This window comes from Panicum virgatum, chromosome 5K (assembly GCF_016808335.1).
Source record: "Panicum virgatum strain AP13 chromosome 5K, P.virgatum_v5, whole genome shotgun sequence".
Lineage (NCBI taxonomy): Eukaryota > Viridiplantae > Streptophyta > Magnoliopsida > Poales > Poaceae > Panicum > Panicum virgatum.
The window spans coordinates 6,767,128-6,783,546 of record NC_053140.1 but is presented as its reverse complement, the minus strand read 5'-3'; the positions used below and the strand labels follow the sequence as shown (position 1 = coordinate 6,783,546).

Sequence of the window (16,419 nt, the reverse complement as noted above, 5' to 3'; positions counted from 1 at the left end):
ATTTAGAGTAGTAAACGAAGTCTAATTACAAAACCACCTCCACAACCCCCCGTGAAAATCGCGAGACGAATCTAATGAGGTCTTTGACCGCGTGATTAGAGGATGATTACTGTAGCAAATCATCATTTAATGACTGTCGTTAGATTCTTCTCGAAAAGTTACACTCATCCCTAAAAAGGTTTTGCAAATATACCTCATTTAGTACTCCATGCATACGAGATTTTTTTTGGGGAAACGTGTGCGAAAAAACACTGTAGAAACCAAACACTGCCTTTGACCACTAATTTAGAGTATCAAATAAAGTCTAATTACAAAATCACTTCAACAACCCCCCGTGTAAATCACGAGACGAATCTAATGAGGCCTTTGACCGCGTGATTAGAGGATGGTTACTGTAGCAAATAACTAATTAATTACCGTCATTAGATTCGTCTCGAAAAGTTACACACATCCCTGAAAAGATTTTGCAAATAGATTTCATTTAGTACTCTATCCATGCGAGATTCTCTTCTCGAAAAACGTGCGCGAAAAATTTATTGTAGTAACCAAACACTGCCCTGATTAGACAAGACAAGGAATTGCTACTTCTCAATCAAGGCCATGTTTGGTTTAGGCGTGAAAACGTTTTCATGAGAGAGAAATGATACTTTGACCACTAATTAGGGGTATTAAATAAAGTCTAATTACAAAATTACCTCCACAACTATGGTATTGTAGCAGGTACTTTAGCTAATGAGGCCTTTGACCGCACGATTAGAGGATGATTGGGTGTGGTTACTGTAACATAGCCAATCATGATGAAACTTGGCTCATTAGATTCGTCTCGAAAATTTACACCCATTTCTAAAAAGTTTTTGCAAATAGAATTCATTTAGCACTGCGTGCGGGCATTCGTCTTTTTGTGAATTTTTGATGTGACCCTTAGCCAAACTTGGCCCAACCTGATTAGACAAGACAACCCACCAGCAAAGTCTGCATTAAAGAATTGCTACTCCCAAATGAACGGTGATCAGTGGCGGCGGCGCCGGCCGGCCCGATCGACGACGGGTAGGAAGACGTCCGTCAGAGCCGTTTTGGAGCGCAGCGAGGCCGAGAGCAGGTTCCGACCCTGCAAACCAGCACGGCGGAACAACAGACGATAAGCTTCACCAAGAACAGCAACTAGTAGTAAGTAAACAATGCGACGAGCGACGTGATCATGAATCGTAAGCAACGATGAGAGGCGATCGGCGAGAACGCTACCTCCTCGTACCCGAAGGGCACGGTCTCCTCGCGCACGTCGTCTGGGTCGGCCGCGACGCCGCTCAGGCCGCCGGCAATTGGCCTCACGACGAGGTCGTCCATGATGGCGTAGCTAATGGTGGTAGGAGGTCCCGCGGCCTCGCCGCCGCCCCCCGCGTCCGGACGCGCGGAGACGGATGAGTCCTCGCCGTCGCCGGCCTTTGGCGCACGTGACCGCCGCGGTGGTGTGGCTGCCGCAGAGCGGGCACTCGACGCCGCGCTCGTCCGTGACGCGGAAGCGGCACTCGACGATCTCGCGACCGTGCCTCTCGTCGCGCGCGCGGCAGCGGTAGAAGGCGTTCCCGCTCCGCCCGGCGCCGCGGCCGAGGGCCGCCGCGGCGGACCCGTCCGGGCGGCGGTACAAGCAGGCCTCGAGGAAGTGCAGCTCCGTGTCGCGCCTCCCGGACGCGCCGTCGCCGTTGGCGCTGGCGCGGGAGCAGGACGGGGACGCGCAGGGGCACGCGGAGCCGGCCTCCCGCGACGCGACGTCGCTGCAGCGGCACCCGAGGTGGCCGCACCGGAACAGCCGCCGCCCCATGATGCCCATGCCCTTGGGGGCGGGAGACGCCGGCGGCGGCGCGCGGGAGGAGGCGGTAGAGGCAGGCCCCCCTGGCAGTAGGGCCTCGGCGGCGGCGAGGTTCCCGAAGCAGCCTGCCGCGGCGGACGCCGGGTCCTTCCGTAGCAGCCCCCCGACCGCGGCAAGGAGGGCGAAGAGGAAGGCGGCGGCGCCCTCGCTGGCCTCCGCGAAGAGCACGCGCTTCCCGGGGCCGTCGACGAAGAGCCTCACGGTCCGCACGAGTGCCTCGGCGGCGGCGGTCCGCGTGCTCGAGGGCGCCATGCAAGCACTACCCAGCGACGTGGAGCAGAAGGCGACGGCGTTGAGGTTGAGGCGGCCGCGAATGGAGCCGCGAATGGCGTCCAGGAGAAACCACAAGGCTTAAATTCAAAAAAGAAACCAAGTCGCAGCCGCCGCAGTTATGAGTCTCCTCTGCAGTAACTCGTGCCACTGCCATGTGGGCCTGATTGCAATCGGGTCCACACGGCAGAGGCTTACGGGAGAAGCAGCGGAGGCCCTGCACCAGCGGGGAATCCAAATTTGCAAGCGAGCGCTAGCGAGCTTTCCAGCGCTCGATTTCCCGACCGTCCGTGTGCCTCCACAGGCGTGAGTCCTACCTCGCTTTTATTTTCACTGGTTCGTGCCCGTGCGTTGCAACGGGCAAAATAAGTAGCAACCCTAACTAATCATATTATGCAAAAGCCTAACATATTTGTCTTAATCATTATTCTAGGAGATGCGGTCCCTAACATGAACAATATAAAAAAGCTAGGAGATGACATAAGTGGATGTTACATTTCGACATGCATATCCTTCAACTGAAAGCACGCCAAAATCCCTCACAATAATTAAATAGCAAGGTGTTGTCCAGCAGCAAAATTATGTATTGTGTGGTCGTAGAGATGCGGTGCCTACATGCAAACATAGATTGGCATACCATGTTAGCAAATCAATATAACAAGGATATTGGTTTTACAAAATAGTAGTATATAGTTTACAACACAGGTCATGTATTTTTTTCAAGATGCATCCACGGTATACTGTAGCACAAGATGCAAGCAAATCAAGTAACCAAACCAACAATATTGGTCGCCCAATGATAAACTGGGTCCCCTCTGGCTGCCTGATAAATGTTGCGACCTGATGTTAGTTTGTGTAACATCTACTTTTATAAAAAAATTTAGTTGTACATAGCCAAAAATATGAGGAATGCATATATACAACTTTAAAAAGGAACTTCAGAGTGTTGGTGAAAGCCATAACTTGAGCTAAGCCAACTCTTCTAACTCTTTGAAAAAATTATGAACATACTTCCCACATGTTGTAGAAATTATAAATAAAACCACATAATGTTCAAAAATTTAATTCTGGAGCTTACAGAAAGTCATTGGTGATTCTGACCATCATTTGCTGATAAAGCATATAGGCAGCCAGTCCATTGCATAGCATTGATGATGAAGCACCAGCACATCCTGATTGCATCCATAAGTATTTGAACCCGTACACTTCATATTGTATATTCTCCTCATAGTCTGTAGACCGATGTTTAAGCAACAATGCCCTTTCCTGTTGGACACAGGAGTATGCCCAATGGGCTACTGACCTGAACATTCAACTGAAAGGTGATTAGAATAAATATAGTCACATGCAGCTTTGTTTAAGAATAAACATAACGGAATTTGGCAGATAAATAGAGCAGTCTTCAAATGAGGGTAGTCTGATCATAGCTGGTGAATAATCACATATAATAATCTATACAGTAGCTCTTGACACAGAGCACAGTTTGTACTATGTAACAACTGAAATAGTGGTGCTAAGATCTAAGGAGTCTGTAAATGCCCATGTCTACAGACTATAGAGACATGACTACACTCCAACCATGTGATCACAGTTAATTTGACCTGACCCCAATATTAAGATGGCAATGCATACCTAATATGAAAAACTATCTGACTATCAACCTGCAACTTATCATAGTGGGCTTCAACAATTTGAATCAACACTTCCTGCACAATCAAATACGGACAGTAGATGCAGGGCTGCAAGTGACACCATATGTTCTACTCTGAACCCCAGAGGCACCAATGAAATATTATCAGATAATACAGGCAAACAGTGTTATACATAATAGTTCATGTATAATTAGCACCATGAAAGTCACATATCTCAATATCAGGGCAGACTCTGTTATAAAAAATATAAGTCAGCATTGTACATGAATCTTTTCAGAAGCAATTAGGAGAAAGGGGTAGAAACTGAACCGCTAGTGTGGAAACACTTTACCAATCCATCGTGACCGCTAAGAGTCGATGTGGACTATATAGAATAAACAAAGCTAGAATCTGACAACAAAAACACAACATTGCTTTTGCTATTAACACTTGAACGTTTGGACTTTTAACTGCAAAAGCTCACTAATTACTTATATAACCTTAACTGTCAGTTAATATGTGATAATGGCAGCAGTGAAACATATCCACTACATATTTTAGGTACATTAGCACGGCATGTATTTTTAGCACAAATAAAGAAACACTGATAGAGAAAATATACCCACAAGCTCAATTCAATCCCTCTCAAGGCTTTAACTGCCGAACAACATTGCATCCTTTAATAAACCAAAGAATCTTCAGAGTTTAACCTCTTTTTAGTAAGCGAGGTATTTGTGTTTAACCTCTCCATCTACCATATCTATTTAGGGGATGTTGCTAAAAGCTACGTACTACAGAAAGTAGAGTGAAAGAGACTGAGTAACCTTTTGCAATCTCACATCTTATCAGTAAGTTCTTTAAGCTGTCTGGTGTGGCGGTTGGCAGCCTTGCTCTTGTCCATCTTCTGAAACCCATGTCTGCAGACCAAATAAGCAACGCATCAGTTCAATCACATTATGCTACCATTTCCACGGAGATCAAGTAGTAGCCCCGCAAACATCAGGAAAACGAACGATTTTTCCCCTCTACAGATCAATAATTCGATCTCCAAAGCTGCACGAATTCGCGGCAAGAAAACTTTGATCAAACGAGGATTCGTGGAGAACATGAGCAAGAGCAAACTGGAATGGAAGCAACCAAAATCGCAGCAAGTTGAATGGTTTGAGTTTACTGCAATCTTTAGAGGATATCGCCTGTATGTACGTCAATATCTGCCAGCTCCTCCTCGCCCGATGCCAAATCCATGTCCTCCTTAAAAGCAACAGCACCAGCAACCCAGACCCACAGGGGAAAGCGAAATTCAAACAGAAAGCAGAATCAGGCCCCGTCCCCTCGAGGTTCCAACCAAACCGGATCAATGGGGCCGGCGGCGGCGGCGGCCGCGGCTGCGCGGGGACGGGCCGGAGGGCACGCGCCGGGGAAGCTGTCGTGGAGGAGACACCGCTGCGAAGGCCGGACTGGGGAAGCCGGCCACACACGCCTGCGCATCTGGAGTTGGGGGAGTCGCTCTGCATGCGATAGGGCCTCCAGCGCTCCGGATGCGCGTGTGACGGCTGCCTCGATTTGAGGAGGGCTGCCGTCGATCCGGATGCTGCTGGGTTGGCGGCTGGCGTGGAGCGAGAGCGGAGGTTGAAGGCTGTGGGCGCCACCACCGCGCGTGGAGAGGGGGAGGGCGGAGCGCGAGGGAAGGCGGCGGGCTGTAGCGAGTGGGAGGGCGTGCTGGGTGTAGGCCTGGGCATTCGGGTAACCCGAAAATTTCGGGTCAGGTAATTCGGGTTTTAGAAATTTCGGGTTTTCGAAATTACCCCGAAATTTGTTTGAAAAAAGAAGAACCCGACAATTCGGGTACCCGAAAATTCGGGTTCGGGTTCGGGTATACCTGAAATACCCGAAAAAGAAGAAGCCGCTACTGTCCTCTAGCTTGACGAGGAGGCGGGGGTAAGGACGGCGCCGCCGTCGGCCGTCGCACACTCGCTTTGCGGTAGCCGGTGGGTGCTGGCTTCGGTGTACCGTTGTGATGCGCCGCCAGGGACTGCAGGAGGTGCGGCAGGAACCTGGGCGGAGGGCGCCGCGGCGGCGGCCGGGGAGCGCCTGGGCGGAGGGCGCCGCGGCGGTGGCACGGTGGGCACCTCGGCCACCTCCGCCTCGAGACGAGGATGAGATGTGCGGCGGGGCGTTGGCGTCGAGCTCCACGGACCACGGTGAGGGGAGGACTGGAGCCTGGAGGTGTGGAGCTCGCGGAGACCGGGGACGGGGGCGGCCGGCGGTGCTTGGGGCGCTGGGCGGTGGTGCGGTCGGCTTGTGTGGCGGACGCCGGATGGTGGTGCGGTGGTGCTGGGTATGGGGCGCTGGGTGGCGGCGGGGTAGTCTCGAGTGGAGGTTGGGGTGCGTGGCGTGGGGGTGGGCTGGGCTGCCTATTGTTAGGGTTAAGTTATTTGGTGGGCTGGGCTGCAAGCCTGCAATGAATAAATATATTTGAGTTGGGTTGTTTTTCGGATAGTTCGGGTAGTTCGGGGTACCGTGGCCCAATACCCGAATTACCCGTAATAATTTCGGGTACCGTGGGTTAGAACCCGAATTAAGGTTCGGGTTTTTCGAGTTCGGGTTTTTCGGGTTCGGGCTCGGGTTTTTTCGGGTTCGGTTTTCGGGTTTCGGGTATTTTGCCCACCCATAGCTGGGTGGGACGCGGGTCGGGGGAGGGTCTGGAGCGCTCAGATCGCTCAGGACGCGCGGCTGGGCGAGGGACGCGGCGAGGGGGCGGTAAGAAGGGTGGGAAGACGAACGAAAAAAAAATGACTCTTACCCTCTTTTTTTAGTAGTAGAGATTGTCCTTCCCACCTTGACGCGTCTCATATTTTTCCACTAATTTTCTTTTTTTTTTATCTTGAGTAGGGGTGATAGTGAGACATGGCTCTAGTGATTTCTTCACAGTCCAACAAAATCTTTAAATTTTTTAGCTCAAAATTATATATAATTAGAACCTAACTTTTTTTAAAACTTAATTTTTAAATTTTCTAATTCAAAATATTGAACCCCTTGCCACCCTAGAAGTGGGAGGGATGGCACGCACTGACGCACGCAACGACAGGCGTCGGGCGGCCTCGAGAGGTCCACACCGGTGGCGCGGATGCCTGCACGCTACTGCAAAGCTGCAGGTGTTGAGCGGTGCCGAGGTTCACAGCTGCCGGAGCACGACCATCCAGGCGAGCCATCCGCGCCCACGCATCGAGCAATAGGCTCGAGGAGTGCTCACTTTTTTCCTTTGTCTTTTTTTTTCTACTGAAAAGTTGCTACAACAGATACATAACTTTGTGCACAAGTTATATATATAACTTTTCTTTTTCTATACAAGTTTTGGCTTTTTTGTACAAGTTATATGTATATAGCTTTTATATTTTTTATCTTCTTTTGCATAAGTTATATCTATATTACTTCTTTCTTTATGAGAATTATCATCTTTTTGCACAAATTTTTCCTTCAAATTTGTTTGCGACAAAGTTTTGCGGAAAATTTTGATCATATGATTTTCTTCTATAAAAGTTATATGTATAAATTTAGCATATAAATATTTTTTACATATAAAAGTTTGTTGTACAAATTTTGCTTCTTTGTGATATATAAATCTGTTTTATAATTTTTGTGTATAATTATTTATTGCTTTATATAATTTTATGTATAAATTTATATATATAATTTATATAACAGTGGGTTTGAGGGAAAAGTCAAAGGGAAATGAGAATCGCCGAAAAAAAGGAAACGGGGAGAGGTGGGGGCCCACAACATGGGCGCGTCCGGACTCTCGCGGGGGGTGCATGCGTGCAGTCCCGCACGCACAACTTCATCCGCGCGAAAGATACGTCAAAGGAAATTTTGGAGCCCGCGCGGATGTGCCACTTCCAGAAAAGGAAAAAATTATGATGTTGGAGATCGATCGCTCAAACCTCTCCTGGCGCGCGCTCGCGCGTTAGCCTCTGCACCAGCTCTCCCTCATTCAGGCGATGCCATCGTGAACGGACTGGGAGGATTGCAGCGCACAGCAGCTTTCTCAACCACTTTACAAATTTCAAAACAGTAATTGCAGTGCTGTGTCAACAAACATGGCTGTGTTTAGATCTATTTAGTTTGAATTTTGAAAGAGCATCTTTTCATATTTGAAATATTAAATATAGACTAATTATAAAACTAATTACATAACTCGTCTGTAAACTACGAGACGAATCTAATAAGTCTAATCAATCCATCATTAGAGCATATTTACTGTAGCTTTACTGTAACAATTTAGAGTCTAGTCACGACATAATTAGGTTCATTAGATTCGTCTCGCGATTTACAGTCCATTTGTGTAATGCGATTTTTTCGATTATATTTAATACACAATGCAAGCGATTTATAATTTTTTTGAAATTTTGAAAAAAGAATCTAAACACGGCCATACTCCGCATATAGTAATTGCAGTGCTGTGTCAACAAATTTCAAAACAGTAATTGCTGAACTAATGCTTTTCAGAACTACTCCGCATACAGTAATTGCATAGCTGTGGCATTTTCAGAGCTATTGCACATCATCTGCAGCAGTGTTGGTGGCAGCCATGGTTGCTTGGCAGAAATGGTGCTATCACAACCGCTGTCGTCTTGATAGAAGCTGAAGGGTGGCCATAGTGTTGGCTGCAACTCGGTTACATTCCACACTATCTCCAAACCAAATGCAGAGGTGTCGGCCATGATGGCCTCATGTCAAAATTGGACATGAGGGGGCAATCTTTTGTCTGACACCAGGAATGGCCCAATTCACAATACACCATTCAGCTCATGGGTGACATGTAAACTAGGGCAGCCAAGAGATAAGACTGACTCCATATGGTGTGTGCAAGTTGACGGTGTTGTAAATAAAACGTTTGTTTAAGATTCTCCTGTAATATGTCATCCTTGGACATTTCATCAAACATACAGGTGACATCATGTGAAAATTGTTCTGAGCCGCGCCAAGCTATGCTATCACCAGACACCCAAATATTTGGATTGTGAAGAGATCACTAGGACCATGATCCGTTACAGACCAAACACCACCTTTAGATGTACATGTACCCATGTATCATATTCATCTTCCCTTGTCATTCTTCTTCCTCTATACAGCCTGACAACTCTACACCAGCCACCTGGCAATAAGAGGATTCAAGTATCTCCAACTATGTATTTAGGAATTGGGAGAATGGATCTCTTTATTGTTACAAAAAAGTGATATGCTTTGCTAACAATAAAAATAATTGGTGGTATAGTGATTTTCATCCCTCAACTTATTGACCAAGGCTCAGTTTCGTCCCTAAACTGTCAAAATAGCCATTTTTATCCTCACACTTTTATTTTAAGCTCAGTTTTATTTGGGATATTGATCCGATGATCTAGATTGAAGTTTCTATAGTTTGCACGGAGAGATTGGTTTGCACCTGATATGTTCTCTTCATCCTCATCCTACCTAGAACGCCTCATCAAGTCATCATCAAACTATCTGTAATGACCCGGCCCGGGATAACGGCTAAGATCTACTCTACACGTTGAGTAAAACACAACTGCTAAATAACTCTCTTGCGCTTTCGTCCTCGCTTCGCGCAAAAGATTCGAACAGGAGTTACTAGCTTCCTAGGCTCACGTTTTTAAGCTGGTCTGTCTCTCCTTCCGGTATGGGACTAACTGGGAAGTACTGTGCCGCTACTGCAGTACCCGCGACGCTATAGTAGCTTTTTGCTACAGTGCCGCGTATTCGGTCCGGCCCAAACGGCCCACGGGCTGTGACACTATCCTAAGATTTCGTTGTGGGCATGTAGTTTTTCTGAAATTGGGTGTCTGAGGGGTCGGTTTGTATCGTGATTGTTCCTTTTTTTTTTAGTTTTCACGTCAACATGAACGATTGCTCAAAGAATATATGGAGAAATGGGATAAATGAGGGGGACAAAGAAGAACCTACATGTGTTCTAAGCTTGGCTGGTCTAGATAGAGAGATGAGGATAAAAGGTAAATTCGCATGTTTGCTAAATCAGTTTGCTAACGCCGCGTGAGACATGGCATGCCATGTACGACAAGGGATGAGACTGGGCCCAAAATAAAAGTACGAGGACTTAAACAGCTATTTTTATGGTTTATTTAAGGATGAAACTGAACTTTGTCGATAGTTGAGGGATGAAATGGCTATTCCACCAAAATAATTTGCCCAAACAGCGCCCAAAGCCGAGAGTTCTCTTGGCCTCTCCTTTCTACATATTTCTTCCTTCTCAATAAAATAATAGTTCTACAGGAAAAAATAGTAATAGCTCTCCATCCTATTCATGTTCATTCTATTGGATTGTGCATACTAACCAAGATACGATTTTCTTTGCTCTTTTGCACATATAATGAGCAGAAACAACACTGCTTATGATAGACAATAAAGGAGATCGCGAACTACTCAACAGACTGCATTGATGATACTATCTAGATTAGGCAGACGAGTTCCCCGAAAAAGTGTCCATATCTGCGCACCCTTGAACTCCCAGGGACACGAACTGTGAACTCTTCTTTCTCCTCGTTCTCAGGATGATGCTCGTTGGGGCAACGCCATAATGGCTTGGGCACAGGCCATCTGTTAATGGCAAGCAACATCAGATTCATGGAAAACATTAAAACCAAGTAATCATGCATGTAAATATGAATCACAAAGGCCCTACCAACCTGTTTGTGTAACCATAATCGTCAACCACATCAACAATCCTGTACATCCACCGCCCAGGCGCACAAAAAGCAGAGGGATTAGATCCAGTAAAGCACTTGGCATCCTAACAAAAGAATCTCTACTACCAGGCATACCCTTTCTTCTCAAAATGTGCCAGGACTCGGACAATCATAGCTTGTGATAGGAATGGAGTTCCTTGTTTCCAGTCATAGAAGTTCATGCCAACAAATTTCCCTTCAAAATCAACAAGTGGACCTCCAATCCCAGCCTAACAAAACAATGAAAAATACAGAACCAGGTTACATCGAAAGTTAACTTTTTTCATAACACCTAAGGATTAACAAATCTAGGTGACAGATACACGTACACTGACCCATTCTGAGGTAACAATCTATTTCAATCGTGTAAATGGCAAGACAAAGCAACAGTGTACCTTAGTAATTTCACAAGTGGAATATTGAATAGCATCACAATCAAATCTGCTCTGCCAACCAGTGAGTCTCCCTCTTGTGGCCATTAACATGCTTGATTTCAAAGCAACACCCTACCGCTACAACTTGTGGAAAACGAAGGGCTCCACAAACATTAATATTTGCAGGAGAATGATCACCGAAACCCTTGAAACTGACAATAGCGACATTATAATGCAAGTTATAATGTTCCAATGTCCCTTCAGTGTGTAGTTTGTTTGGAAGCAGCACATCAATCTGTAATTACAGATTTCAGGATATGAGCAATGTCTTAACAGAACAAAAAGTACAAAATCATTGGAGGAACACCGACCTTGAGGTCTTCGTCAATCTTCGTTTCATCAAAACGATTTCTAACCAAGCTCGCCGAAGTGAGAATAGTGTTGCACCCCTTCCAGTCTATAACCATGCCTGAACAAGCGAAAAACCTCGTTTTCCCTTCATGACATAACTTTCATGGTTAGTAATCATTACCGAGTACCAATATGGAAAAGCAAAGAACATGTTACGGTAAAATCATCATGGTATGAAGCAAGGGAGACAACACTTCGGGATAAATTCTCTGCAACTGTTTTACTGAGCTCGCTCCAGACACCTTCACCAGAATCAAACAAGTCACCAAAATTCTCTTCAAAAGTGTTAACCAAAACCATGCCACCTGGTCCAAAATATATGATACAATAGTTGTTAGTGCCCTGGCTGTAAAGAAAAAACACTATGCTGAAGAGGGCAGTGGGATCAAAAGCACTGACTTACCCTCCATTGCAGTTTCTGGTTGCATGGGATAACCCAAGGAGTCAACATCCTCCAACGGATCCTGGGCAGTAAGTTCAATTGCTGGTGCAACAAGATCAAGTTATTAGCAATGATATAACAATACATGAAACTTCATATAAAACTCTGCGCACAAGGACAAGTGGTAGTCACTCTGCTTTAACATACTCACGGACATATCGTATACATGTTAAATGATAAGCATTCACCCCATATGTGAAGGAACTTACACATAGTATTCCTTAGAAATGGTTATAAACTTAACGATGCAATTTAATGGTCTTAGAGACAGGCTGTAATGCTGTATGCTCACCTTTCGGATTGATGCTATAGTGTTTTCCATTTCGTCTCCGTCCATCGCGTGTGCAAGGAGCTTTACGTCTGCAGCAAAACATTGTGAACTCGTTATTTATACTATATAAAGAACCTACATTTGTAATGCATGTAACAGATTAAATGATCATAAATGCCCAGAGTTGGGATATGCTACAAATATGGGGTCAATTGTCCATTTTCGCCTGAATGATAATTTTCCTTTTTTTCAATTAGACAAACATGTTGCCTCCAACACTGAAACAACGTCCCTAATCATACCACAGAGCAACTGCAACAAATATAAAATCCTGGTAGGCATAACAAATATATTAAGCAATGAGGGAGACTCATTCACACAACTTCTAAGAAGTACAATTGCCAAAAGTTTACAAAAATAACAAACAGCTGATGTTCAGCCTTGTTCACACAATTACAACCACCAACAGGGAACCCACAGCCAAGACCAGTGAAAGACATGCATAGATAAGCAAATTGGAAAGCACTGCCAGTAAATTCTGGGAATGTACAAGTCATACCTGAGTCTATCAGCCCTTCTGGCCATCTGCAATTTAATCCTTTTCTCAAATTGCTCCAATTGTTCAATAATTACACTCATTTGCACACAAGACCAGCTTCCTGTATCCAAAAGAAGGTTCATGCCAGCAAAATTTCCGTCACCATCAAAAAGTAGCGCGCCATACCCAGCCTAGCACAGAAATATAGTGACAATTAACAATGGTTTCACTGGACAAAATAAAGTTGCATAGAGTGGGATATGAGTTACATAGTGGAGGAAATATCATTCCGATGCCTCTATTTCAGTCATTCAATGCATACAGTGCTATTAACCATTCATATCATGATGCCAATATTTTATTTCTAGAACCACCATGTAGAGAAACAAGAGACAAACCAAGAACTTACCTTCAAGGATTTACAAAGCTCTTTGCCATCTTCAGAAGCACTTGAATCTTTAGACAACACCAAGGGTGTTAATGCACCAGAGTCAATAAGCTGTATAACTACAAGGTTACCATGGGGCAGAAATTCCATTCCATGACGGAGATGTACTACACTGACATCAAGGAACTTCACGACCTTGACAAAAGCAATCCCAAGGTCTAAATCATAGTGCTGCAAGAACCCTCTGGCAATGTTATTGGATACATCACGCACATGAATCTGAAATGACAACAAAGCAAGAAGAGCATGCATAATTACCACAGCTATCTCAAAATGAACAGACAAAATGAGCACAGATTTACTAACCGTCATGCTACAGCCAGGTTTTCTTTTATCCTCCAAAGTTGTAGCCAATTTTGCTGAGGTCAGTACTTTTATATGAGATGATTTGCGATCTACAGGAACGCCTGAGCTATGGGTGGGCATTCGGGTAACCCGAAAATTTCGGGTCGGGTTTTTCGGGTTTTTGAAATTTCGGGTTTTGATAATTATTACCCGAAATTTGCACCGAATAATAGAAACCCGACATTTCGGGTACCCGAAAATTCGGGTTCGGGTTCGGGTAATACCCGAACTGCCCGATTTCTTTAAACTGATTGCTAGCAAACTCAAAGCAACATGATTTCCAAAACAACGAGACATTAAAAACTTAAATCTCCAAGACTCCAAGTCGGTTGTACTGAACAAGCTTATACAACAAACGAAGCATGATTTCATCCATGAATGGAACAAGCCAACAAGGCATACAACATTCGAGAATAGGAGCAGAGCATCGCATTAAAAAAAAGGGATGCAGATCTAAAGAGAACTTGCTTCCTGGTTGTTGGTCTCGCCGATGTGTGTCAGACCTACCTGCAGGCTGCTGCTGCGCTCGCTCGTCGCCCTGTCTCTGCGTGCTTCTCGACCTCAGGCGAGCCCAGAGGCAGGAGCCAGCAGTCGGCACCATCTGAGCAAGGCGAGGCGGGGGTGGTGGGCTCAGCAAGCGAGCGCAACAGGCAGCGCAGCCGCGCAGGTGAGCGCAGCGGTGCCGGCGCGAGGGAGATGCTAGTGAGGTGAGATGCGGAGAGGGCGAGAGGCTGAGCTGATGGAGCAGTTGCGGCTAGCGGCCTGACGCAGGCAGCGGCGCGGCGGAGGGGGAGGGGTCTGGGAGTTCGTGGGGGCGCTAGGGTTACCGCCTTGGTGGGCTGGATGGTGCCGTGGTGGGCTGGGCTGCAAGTGTGGACTGGTGGCCTGCAACAACAATGGACAAATATAGTTGGGCTGGGTTATTTTCGGGTGGTTCGGGTATTTCGGGTACCGTGGCCCAATACCCGAACTACCCGTACTAATTTCGGGTACCGTGGGCTGGAACCCGGATTAGGGTTCGGGTTTTTCGGGCTCGGGTTTTTCGGGTTCGGGCTCGGGTTTTTCGGGCTCGGGTTTCGGGTTTCGGGTTTTCTGCCCAGCCATAGCCTGAGCATGTAAACACATTGATGCCTCCTACAAAAGATATACATTCAAACAGTTAATTGTTGATGGTCAAAATGAGTATTTGGAAAATCCAGATGCATCTAACAGCCAAACTTATTATGAAACAATGAAAGTAAGACGACACTTCGGGACATTTTTTACACTGCTTCTTCACTGAGGCGTTCAGAGGCATATTGGGCAGAGACACTACTGCAAAGTCCTCCGTCAAAACTAGTACCTGAACTTAGTTGAAGAAAAAAAATGATACACCACAATTATGACTAGTCCATGGAGTTGTGTTTACGTGCAAAATGGTTAAAGGAATGAGCAGCAGACCTGAAGGCAATGAATTAATAGCCTCTCCCTCACCCCTGCAAATCTTCTGTCTCTTATTCAAGCTTGTTAGATAATAAGGTAACACCTCTCCACCACCATTGCTGGTTGTTAGTCCCTCGCTTGTGCTTCTTGTGAGATCGTAACTGCATCCCTTAGTTGTCAGCATCTTTCCAAATCCTGAAACAACGTAATCAAAGCCAAATAGTGAGTAGTATAGCTAGCCAGTAAACAAGGTTGTACGACGATCAGCTTACACCCTAGCATCAACACAGATCGTTAGTGAACTGGAATATGCCTATATTACAAACCCCAAATCAGTTAGTACTACCCGCCAATGTAAGAGAAGGGATTTTCAATTTGTTAATTCACTTAATTGTTTGTTTCTAACTAATGAAACCATTATCGTCGACCACTACGCATTTTTAATAAGAAAGTTAACAAGAAGCTGTCCAGTATAAAATCGAACACAAATACTCGAAACGTTCAGAATAACCCAACATTAGCCGACGTAAGATATAGTTTCGTCGTCAAATTCGTAAAAGGAGCAGCGTAAAGAGCAAAGCGAGAGTCCGACAGAGACAAAACTAGAAAAAAAAGGGAAAAAAAAGAATGAGATTCGCTGAGAAGCTACTGCACCCGCGTACAATCCAATCCTTCAATACTAATTCATGTATCAATTCAATCCCCATAAGAACAAGCCCTGATGATCGCAAAAGATTTGAACTCCTGCAAAAGCTACCCGGCAAAATACGATCCAGCGACACCCGAGACGAACAAATTCGAGGTATCAATAGATGGAGGGAGACCTCACCTGGATCTCGCCCGGGCCTAGGGTTTAGAGATAGATAGAGAGAGAAGGGGGACGGCGGCGGTAATGTCTAGTTGGAACTTGGAAGAGAGAGAGAAGGGTAACGGGTAGCTTTCTATTCAATCAACCGAACTCATCAGGACTCGGGATGAAACCAAACCGATTCGGAGAGTTGATTGGCTGACCTAGCTAGAGGGTGTGCTACCTCATTGCAGCTTTCATGGAGGCGACGCCGACCCCGGGGCGCGCTGGTGGCGGGCTCTGCGCCTTCGCCGCTCGCCACGACGCCGAGGCGCTGCGATCCGTTCGCGCTGACGGACATCACGGCGGCGGCCGTGCACATCGTTCCGGTGGGGTGGGGTGGGGGTAGTGGCGCCCGCGTTCCGGGCCCAGGGACCGGGGTGGCGTGGGCGTCGGAGGTCGATCGCGGCTCGTGCCGTCGTGCGCCGCGGTCGAAGTCCTGTAATTTCGAAGCAAAGCACTACTGGACTTATCGGTTTCGATTACCTCCTATTTTCGGCATACGATTAATACAATTCAATCTCCGATCAGCACTGCCACAATGACTGGTCCTTAATCGACACGAATGGGGCTAAGACACCCAGGAACCCTGTCCTGCTGCCAAACCTAATACCATCATCCCCGCCCGGTCTCACATCTCCATATTCATTTCAATCCATTTCTCAAATACTGAAGTATAAAGATAATAATGTATCTCGCGAGTAATCGGCAATTACTCGGCTTCTAAAGTTTCCTGTGTCTCGCGAGTGACACGAAGTCACCCGACTTCTACGGGACTTATTTAGCTTGGCACCGCTATCGACCTAGACATAC

The 16,419-nt window shown here is 46.2% G+C and overlaps 2 protein-coding genes and 1 long non-coding RNA gene across 5 annotated transcripts; all 3 read right to left on the bottom strand.

Moving 5' to 3' along the window:
• Window positions 1–795: 795 nt before the first annotated feature.
• LOC120710470 lies at window positions 796–2,204 on the bottom strand. Its single transcript, XM_039996151.1, has 2 exons — window positions 1,243–2,204; window positions 796–1,108 (listed from the first exon to the last, which is right to left on the bottom strand). Exon 1 carries the CDS (start codon window positions 2,117–2,119, stop codon window positions 1,355–1,357), a length of 765 nt encoding a protein of 254 aa, XP_039852085.1. The 5' UTR covers window positions 2,120–2,204; the 3' UTR covers window positions 796–1,108; window positions 1,243–1,354.
• Window positions 2,205–2,444: 240 nt separating this feature from the next.
• Window positions 2,445–5,476, bottom strand: LOC120705957. 2 transcript variants are annotated; one of them, XR_005688115.1, is made up of 3 exons: window positions 3,770–5,476; window positions 3,216–3,440; window positions 2,445–2,748 (listed from the first exon to the last, which is right to left on the bottom strand). It is a non-coding gene; the product is annotated as an uncharacterized LOC120705957 (long non-coding RNA). The 2 variants fall into 2 exon arrangements; XR_005688114.1 differs by having other exon boundaries at window positions 4,593–5,476.
• Window positions 5,477–9,855: 4,379 nt separating this feature from the next.
• On the bottom strand, window positions 9,856–16,002 carry LOC120705956. 2 transcript variants are annotated; one of them, XR_005688113.1, is made up of 12 exons: window positions 15,791–16,002; window positions 14,778–14,954; window positions 13,299–14,679; window positions 12,954–13,211; window positions 12,566–12,735; window positions 12,028–12,095; window positions 11,697–11,777; window positions 11,254–11,598; window positions 10,904–11,177; window positions 10,605–10,738; window positions 10,470–10,508; window positions 9,860–10,380 (listed from the first exon to the last, which is right to left on the bottom strand). XR_005688113.1 is itself a non-coding variant. In XM_039990508.1 (5 exons), the coding sequence occupies exons 2-5, from the start codon at window positions 10,991–10,993 to the stop codon at window positions 10,233–10,235; spliced, it is 411 nt and encodes a 136-aa protein (XP_039846442.1). In that variant the 5' UTR covers window positions 10,994–11,177; window positions 11,254–11,411; the 3' UTR covers window positions 9,856–10,232. The 2 variants fall into 2 exon arrangements, 1 of the variants encoding a protein (XP_039846442.1); XM_039990508.1 differs by lacking the exons at window positions 11,697–11,777; window positions 12,028–12,095; window positions 12,566–12,735; ... (2 more) ...; window positions 14,778–14,954; window positions 15,791–16,002 and having other exon boundaries at window positions 9,856–10,380; window positions 11,254–11,411.
• Window positions 16,003–16,419: the final 417 nt, after the last annotated feature.